Source organism: Cannabis sativa, chromosome 2 (genome assembly GCF_029168945.1).
Source record: "Cannabis sativa cultivar Pink pepper isolate KNU-18-1 chromosome 2, ASM2916894v1, whole genome shotgun sequence".
NCBI lineage: Eukaryota > Viridiplantae > Streptophyta > Magnoliopsida > Rosales > Cannabaceae > Cannabis > Cannabis sativa.
The window spans coordinates 30,295,272-30,304,801 of record NC_083602.1 but is presented as its reverse complement, the minus strand read 5'-3'; the positions used below and the strand labels follow the sequence as shown (position 1 = coordinate 30,304,801).

Below are 9,530 nucleotides of genomic sequence, written 5' to 3'. Positions count from 1 at the left end.
TGACTCATGTTTGAACGTCGAAGGCAAAATACATAAATTAATTCGTATATTTAAGACCAACCAAAGAAGTCTAAGAAACACATCACATTGCTGGATTTGTCGAAAATTGAAATAAGATAAGAGAAGAAGAAAACTAGCAATGCTATGCTAAAAGGGACAAAAGAAAGCGAAAGATAAATGCATGTGCCAAAAAAAATCCCTTATCTTCAAAGCAATTTTTACTAAATTAAAGAAAGAGTAACACTAGAAAATTTACTTTTATTATTAAGATTAGCTCTTTTGATAAACCTTATCTTCAGAAAACTTACCAGTTATACATGTTTTTATAAGCAACTTACCAATTATACATTAAAGCATCTTTAATATATATTTTTTGGAAAATACATATTATAATTGTCAAAGACAAAAACCAAACTACTTTTATTATTGTCTGTTAATTAATTATTGTTTATTTGTTTTAATAAAAGAATTTTGTCATAAAATAGAAGCGAATTCTCATTGGTGGAGCCTTAGGAAACAAAATAGTAAAAAGCAAACAACAGAGCTCACAGCCAACCCCAACTTCGTATATCTCTGTCCACTTGGCCACAATCATTCTAAAATTCCACGTCATCCATTACGTCACTCCTCCCCCGACAATCTGCTAATTTCACTATCCACGTGGCCTCATCTTAACCGTCGAAATCTCTCCCATTTTCTTTAAGCTCTAAAAAAGTCTTATAAGTTAGACCATTTGGTTCCCAATATCGCCTTCTTCTTCTTTCTTACTCTCAGTTTCGCCATTTTGTATTTTTCTGAGCTCGTATTCGCCATAACTGAAAAGCAAGCGATATTTTACTGAATTCACAGAAGGGAAAAGGGTTTGTTATATTTTCTCAAGGAAGGAAAATTGGAGGGACGGAAACCATGGGTAGTGTGGAGCTTATTAATTTCGAAGAGACCGAATTACGCTTGGGTCTTCCCGGCGGGAAGGGATGTGGTGAAGTCGCCGGAGGAGTGCCGGAGATGGTCAAGAACAACGGGATTAAGAGAGGGTTCTCTGAAACTGTTGATTTGAAGCTTAATCTTTCGTCTAAAGATTCTGGGTCGTTGGATCAAGTTGATAACAAGAAAGAAAAAGTTACTACTGTTGCTACAACTGCTGATATTGCTTCTCCTTCTGCCGATACTGCTAAGCCTCCTGCCAAGTATGTTTCTTTTTTCTTACTTTTATTCTTTAGTTTTCGAGTTTGTACGATCTCTCTTTCATTCATTTACTTTTTGTTCATGGTTTGTTTTATGTGTGATTGTATGCATAAGGTGTTTGATCTAATGCGTGTGATAAAATATTATGTGTTGTTACTAATAATGAAAGGTCATAAATTAAAAATCTGAATTCATGGAATAAACTTATGATGTAGTTCTTTCTTTATTGTTATTGATTCTGAAAACATTATCATGTTTATTAAATAATTTATTCTCCACCTCTGAAATTGTGATTAATAAGTGATATAATTAATGTGGATGAGTTAAAAGAAAAGGGTTGGGTTGGGTTGGGTTGGGTCTACCATGGACGATAACCACATGTACAGAGTAGTGTACAGTGGATGTGGGCTTTCCTTTTTGAAAGGTTCTGGTTGGTTGTCGGGAAAGCCAAGGAAAAGAACAAAACATAAGGAATCTTATACTCTTTTTTTCTTAGCTACCAAAGAATTATTGAACAGCTCAAAAGTAAGACCTTTAAAATAAAAGTATATGACTTTTTCTTTCGTTTTTTTTTTTAGATTAATCACACTATTCCTTTATCCAATTACCAAAATCCTGTTTCAAAATAAACTTAAGATTTTTTTTTTCTTTTATAAAACTTGGTTAAAAAGTCAATAATAGTGGTAAAAACCAAATTAATAAAAATTTAACAAAGCTGTTTACTAGTGCTAACCACTAATAGTGGAGCAAATTTTTGAATTTCAGGGCACAAGTTGTGGGTTGGCCACCCGTGAGATCGTTCAGAAAGAACATCATTTCAGCACAAAAGAACACAGAGGAATCTTCAAAGGCAGGCACAGGCAACAGTGCAGCATTTGTAAAAGTTAGCATGGACGGTGCACCCTACTTACGTAAAGTGGACCTCAAATTGTACCAAAGTTACCAAGAACTTTCTGATGCTTTAGGCAAAATGTTCAGCTCTTTCACCATTGGTAAGAAACAAGAATAATAAAATCTAGACTGCCCATCATGGATTTTGATGTTAAAGTTATACTTTTGGGTTGATAATAATAATATTGCAAAAGGGTACTAATAGAAAGTTGTAAATCTCTTTTGCTTTGGTTATAGGTAACTGTGGTTCACAAGGCATGAAGGATTTCATGAACGAGAGCAAATTGATAGATCTTTTAAATGGTTCTGACTATGTACCAACCTATGAGGACAAAGATGGAGACTGGATGCTTGTTGGTGATGTTCCATGGGAGTAAGTTCTTTCATCTTATTATAAATATCATACATAATTTGTATAAATCTTTCTTATAGAAGATTCTAATGGGAACTCTCTTGATTTTGCAGAATGTTTGTTGACTCATGCAAACGATTGAGGATAATGAAGGGATCTGAGGCCATCGGACTTGGTTAGTAGACAACTAATACTTTTGAGCTTAACTTAGTTAATTATTTAAGCTAAACGAAACATATTTATAATAAGTTACTTATCAAAAAGTACTGTTTTTGTGGTTTTGATTTTTGCTTAACATAATGAAATTTACTCTTTTATACAGCACCAAGAGCAGTGGAGAAGTGCAAGAACAGAGCTTGAAACCATTTTTTCATGTTGAACTCAATCCAATCCTAAGTCCAACACGATCAAATGGAATCAAACCGGCTCGAATGGGATCGAGCACGGAGTTTGAATGCGTCTTAATTGTACCATGTTTTTTTTTCTTCTTTCTTTCTTTCTGTTTTTTGAAGCTTAATATGTTCAAATTATATGAGAGAAATGTTTCGGAAGTTTCTTAGAGACAAGGAGTAATAATATAGAAGATGTTCATATTACCTTGCTCTTGATCATGTGTAATTTTCTTCTTCTTCTTTCTTTTTTACTTTTCTTTTTTTTTTTGGTATGGATTTGTCTAATAATAATTGTCAATGTGTTAGTTGTCATTGGGTGCTTTTTGTTCCCCATAAATTCTTTTATATGGTATGTATTATTTTATGTGGTGTATATTATATGGATGAGATTCTTTGTATCGTGCATATATTTTTATACATAAAAATAATTTGAATTCAATTTAATTGTCTGTCTGGTTGGTTGGTTGAGAGGAAAATATAACTAAGATTCCAAACAAAGAGACAGGATGATACTTGGCCATGTGAGCTTTGTTTGAAGCATTTATTCATTTCTAAATAATTTAACTGCAATGATTTAGCTAGTGACACAGCTAGCCATGCACCATAAATTGTCCCTACTGGAAACAATAAAATAAGTTTTATAAAATGCATTGATTATAATGCATGGTTTCTATCAGAAATTAATTATGTTAAAAACTAAAAATAAATTATTTATTAAATAAACTTTACATATTTTGAGAAATATATTTATAGCAGACTACTGCAACTTGCTAGGAGAAGATTTATATATGAACATGTACAGGAAAATGCATGTGACAGTGCTTATAGCATAGACATAAAACTGGGGATTTGAGAAACATTTTTGGCCTTTCTTTTTCAAAGATTCTTAAAATTCATTAAAGTATATAATAAACATTACAGTTTTAAAAAATGAAAAAAAATAATTGGGAGAGAAAATCTTGTACTGATCTGCATCATAAAATGAGGGATTTGCAAGATCTCTTTCAATGTAGATCAACAGCATTAAAATAACTTGGGATTTGCAAACTTTGTCCTTTCCTTTTTTTGAGATTCTTTAAAGCATTTACCGTATTGGAGAATATATTATGCTTACCTTTTCTAGTAAGCAAATCAATAATTGTTTAACAATGTCTATTATATTCAAGGTTGTGGTGGATCATGATGAAGAGTGAAGACTATACTCTTATTTTCTAATTGGTCAATTAATTGGGATGATAAAATTAAAATTATGGATGTGAAATCATTAAATGGACAATATATCCTTCAAAACAATAACCCCCCTTTATTTTTACTTATATTCTTTTTATTTTTGGTATATTATGTGGATGTATAAATTATTTATTTATTATTATTAATTGTAATTAATATATTTTTTTTAATTTTTTAATATTTGACTCTTATATGTGTATAAATAGAAGATCACCCATTAGAATAAAATGTTAAACTATAATATAGTATATGTAATATAGCATATATATATATGAAATGCGAAAAATAAACTATACTCATATCGATCATATATATACAATGAAGGATCGAAATACCTCCAGCCATTAATCTTTGAGCTTCAATCCCTGCGATAGCTTCGGCATTGGAGTTCGGGCTTCCTCGCTCTCTCAACTCTCTTTAGATGAAATTTGCTGAATAAACAGAATGAGTGAGAAGCTCGGAGACCGAGACCTTATATTTATAGGTGAGATACTCCATCAGTATCTGCGCCACATTAATTATCAGAATATTTTGACAATTAAATCAGAAAATCAAATCGGGTAATGAATATAGAAATCTGACCATATATAGAATATTACATAATTGATTTTGTCCAGATTCAATGAATATAAAATATTCATTTATCAGAAAATAAATTATTTATTTTATTTCCTTAAATAGAAATTTATTTCCTTAAATATAAAATATTGTTATATTCTCCCACTTGGTCAGCATTTAAACTAAAACATTCAAACCCAACGTTCCTCATTATATAATAAACATACGAATCATAGCGACATGTCCTCATTATGAGTCGAGTATTATCTTCCATGTATTACAATACATTTACTATATAACAATGTACTTTATGTTGCAATGTACTTAAGTGAATAAATCCTAAACCTTAAGTTTATTCAGGTCCTCTGAAATTTTTTCAAATGTAAAATTAAGATGCGCATAAATATGAGAAAAATCAAAATAAGAATTTCATTAATAATAACTTTATTTGTACAAATTACATAAGGGAACCAAGTCCCATGTTCTCTACATGATCCTTGAATTTATGAGGTGGCAAGCCTTTTGTCATAGGATCAACAATCATCAATTCAGCGCTAATGTGTTGAAAGATCACTTTATTTTCTTTAACACGTTCTCTAATAGCTAAATACTTAATGTCGATGTGCTTGCTTCGACTTCCACTTTTATTGTTCTTAGCCATGAAAACAGCAGCTGAATTGTCACAGAACATCTTTAGCGGCCTTGCAATGGAATCAACCACTCTAAGGCCTGAAATGAAACTCTTTAGCTATACACCATGTGATGTAGCCTCAAAATAAGAAACGAACTCAGCCTCCATAGTAGAAGTAGCAGTCAAAGTTTATTTGTTACTCTTCCAGGACACAACTCCACTAGGAAACATAAACACGTAACCAGATGTAGATTTACATGAATCAGTACAACCAGCGAAATCTGAGTCTGAGTAGCCAACTACTTCTAGACTGTCAGTTCGTTTGAACATCAGTTTGTAATCCTTAGTACCCTGAAGATACCTCATTACTTTCTTTGCAGCTTTCCAGTGGTGTATCCCCGGGTTACTCTGAAATCTTCCTAACATTCCGACAAAATAAGCAATGTCGGGTCTTGTGCACACCTGAGCATACATTAGGCTTCCGACAGTAGAAGCATAAGGAATGTTCTTCATTTCTTCTCTTTCAAAATCATTCTTTGGACACTGGCTCAAATTTAATTTATCACCCTCCACAATTGGAGCAACGCTCGGTGAACAATTTTTCATATGAAATATTTCTAAAACTCCGTTGATGTAGGCTTCTTGAGATAAACCTAAGATACCTCGGTATCTATCTCTATGAATCTTAATGCCCATGACATAGGATGCTTCACCCATGTCTTTCATCTCAAAGTTCTTTGAAAGAAATTGTTTCACTTCACGTAGCAACCCTTTATCATTGGATGCAAGAAGAATATCGTCCACATATAAAATAAGAAAACAGATCTTACTCCCACTTTCCTTCAGGTATATGCATTGATCCATGACATTCTTTTCAAATCCAAAGGAAGAGATGACATCATGAAATTTTAAATACCATTGGCGGGATGCTTGTTTTAATCCATAGATGGACTTCTTAAGCTTGCATACCAAATCCTGACCTTCACTAGAGGAGAATCCTTCTGGTTGTTTCATGTATACCTCCTCCTCTAGATCACCATTCAGAAAAGCAGTTTTTACATCCATCTGCTCCAACTCTAAATCAAAATGAGCAACTAAGGCCAAGATGACTCTGAGGGAATCTTTCTTTGATACAGGAGAAAAAGTCTTTGTATAGTCATGTTATAGTGAGATTTCTCTCACCTAGAAACTCGAGATCAGACTCCTCTTTAAAGGACACGTGTATTCAGATTTCCAATGAAGGCTGAATGTCCGCGAGAGACTTCTCGAAGTTTAGACCTCGCTCAGGATAAAACCAGCGAGATATTGCAAGTGCGACTTAAGTCGCACCGTGTAACCGTGATTCTCATCATACAGGGTAGATCCAACTCGCATGTGTCAGAACATGTGCGAGTGTCCCCTCTATATTTCTGCGACAAGTATAGAGACCAACTCCCTATGATGCAGTTTGGTCCCAACAGCCCTGACAGACCAATATAAACTCGCATGTCCAGATCTTACTAGCTCCAACATGCGATATCTACAAGGGGTGATTACCTAAGGGCGCAGACGTTTCAAACGTACTGGCAATCCTGCGAGCTCAACAAACGGAACATGAACAGTCAACTCGCAGATGCGGAAGATGCATACGTTGATGAACTTAGTAACTGTCACACATTTATTAATGTTAACGTTGTTTGAGTTTAGTTATTGCAATTCAATGTGTAAATAATGGATTAACAATGAATGTGATCCTTATGTAACCGATTGGACGCCTACTTTGTATATAAAGGGGTGATCCACCATGAAAATGCACCTACGAATCCTTTACTACAGTGGACTAAGCAGATCGAAATCTGACTGAACCACTATAATTCTTTGTCTTGTTTACTTTTTCCAGCCTTGTTGTGTGTTCTTGCATTCCCAGTCGATTACTCGCCATTTTAGGTTGAATACTCGCACTTGTCATTTCCCTAAAAATTCCCTTTTATATCAATTAATTAGTACTTTTTGGTGTTGCGAAATTCACTCGACAACATTTGGCGCCGTCTGTGGGAATTCGACTGAAAGATTTCATTCACTTCAAAGAACACCATTCATCATGGCTGGAAATCACGTTAACGGAGCTAACAACGGATCCATCAATGTTGGAATGATGAGCGTACCATTGCCTGGAGCTGGAGTGCCACCTGTAGACGTCATCAATGGCGGAATAGGGAGGAGCAACATCAGACCTCTCAACCTATTCCCAGAAACGACTGGCCCTCAAGTCGGAGACACGTCCACACCACCAGCAACCATGCATTTTCCCCCCGTCACCCCGGCGGTAGTATCCGAAGGAATGGTCCAGCTCACGACCGATCAATATGCTGCAATTCAGGATCAACTGCGAGCACTACAAGCCGAGGTAGATGGACAGAGTCGAGCTCGACGCCCTCCTCGAGTTCCTGCCATTCGCAACGAAAACCCTCAGGTAACAGTTTCCAGACGTCAAACTAACCGTGTACGCAGGGAACGAAGAACTGACCCTGAAGCTCTGGACTTGAATCACCCGACGTTAAGAGATCAATCTGCAAGGTTTCCTAACCAGAGCGCACAAATCGACGAGGATCCTGAGCGCCGCAATCCTCGCAGGCGTCCATCTCGTGACAACGACGCAGAATCGGCCTCTTCATCCTCGCATGGCCGCACTCCAAGCAGGTATACGAGGTCTGGCTCTGTACAGACACAGCAGGGAGGACGTTACCGTGTACACCGAGGTGATCTGCGTGATCACCTCAACGCAGTTTTTAGGGCACGCTCCCGTTGCCTAATGAGTCTTTCTTAGTTTTATAGATCCATTTACAACCAATGGCTCTCGCCCCATTAGGCAACTTTATAAGTTCCCAGACTTTGTTGCACCTCATAGAATTCATTTAATCATCCATATCATTGTACCACAATTTTGATTCTCTACTGTTCATAGCTTGTAAAAACATTTCTGGATCATTTCCAATTCCAATATTAGATTCTAATAAATACACTACATAGCCTTTGTAAATCTTTGGTTTGACAGGTCTAGTAGATCTTCTTAAGACTTCACCAACAGGCTCTTGGGGAGCAGCAGCTGGTTCAACAGGTTCAGCAGGTTGTTCAACAGTTGCAGGCAACTCTTGAACATCTTGATCTACTAGATTATCATTACCAACTTGTGGATCTTCAGTGATTGGTAATGGTTGTTCAACATTCGTTTGAACTATAGGAGTGTTCACCATTATCAATCTTGCTTTTAAAGTGGAAGGTTCTGAAGGATCTTTCTCAGGACCTAAGTCCTTCGATTGATCACTCCCACTGATGAAGGCATTCTCAAGAAATTCTGCATTCCTTGATTCCACAATTCTTGTGCTATGAGATGGAGAATAAAACTTGTAACCTTTAGACTTTTCAGCGTACCCTATAAAGAATCCGCTTATGGTCCTTGGTTCCAATTTTTTCTCTTGTGGATTATATATTCTGACTTCAGATGGACATCCCTAAATGGGTACATGATTTAAACTTGGTTTCCAACCTTTTCATAATTCAAAAGGAGTTTTTGAGACTGCCTTTGTTGGAACTCGGTTTAATATGTACACGGATGTCTTTAAAGCTTCAGTCCACAAGGATTTAGGAAGGTTAGAGTTGCTACTAAGCATACTCCGCACCATGTCCATTAATGTTCGGTTTCTTCTTTCTACAACACCATTTTGCTCGGGTGTACCAGACAAGGTGTAATGGGCAACAATCTCATTTTCTTTAAGAAAGTTCTCAAATGGACCAGGTGCTTGCCCATCTTCTGTGTATCTACCATAATACTCACCTCCTCTATCTGATCTCACTATCTTAATTTGCTTGTTGCATTATTTCTCTACTTCAGCTTTAAATATCTTAAAGATATCTAATGCTTCACTTTTATTATGAAGTAAATAGATATACATGTAGCATGAGTAACCATCTATGAATGAGATGAAGTATTTCTGACCATGTGAGTCCATGTCTGGACTACATATATCAGTATGTATAATTTCTAATATTTCAGAACTCCTACGGACACCAGTTTTGACAGACTTGGAGGTTTGCTTTCCCTTAATGCAATCCACACAAGTATCAAAGTCAGTAAAATCTAAGGTATTGAGTACCCCATCTTTTACCAACCTTTTAATTCTATCAATGTTAATATGTCCCAATTTCCGGTGCCACAATGTACAAGAATTCTCTTTCATAACACATCTTTTAGTGTTAGTGTGAACATGCATAACATTATTAGTGGTATTATTTTGTAAATTAAGGCAGTAAA

At 35.6% G+C, this 9,530-nt stretch overlaps 1 protein-coding gene across 1 annotated transcript; it reads left to right on the top strand.

The window, feature by feature from the left end:
- The first annotated feature begins 382 nt into the window (after nucleotides 1-382).
- Nucleotides 383-3,225, top strand: LOC115718979 (auxin-responsive protein IAA16). The gene is made up of 5 exons (XM_030647814.2): nucleotides 383-1,187; nucleotides 1,951-2,177; nucleotides 2,314-2,449; nucleotides 2,542-2,603; nucleotides 2,751-3,225. Exons 1-5 carry the CDS (start codon nucleotides 907-909, stop codon nucleotides 2,786-2,788), a joined length of 744 nt encoding a protein of 247 aa, XP_030503674.2. The 5' UTR covers nucleotides 383-906; the 3' UTR covers nucleotides 2,789-3,225.
- Nucleotides 3,226-9,530: the final 6,305 nt, after the last annotated feature.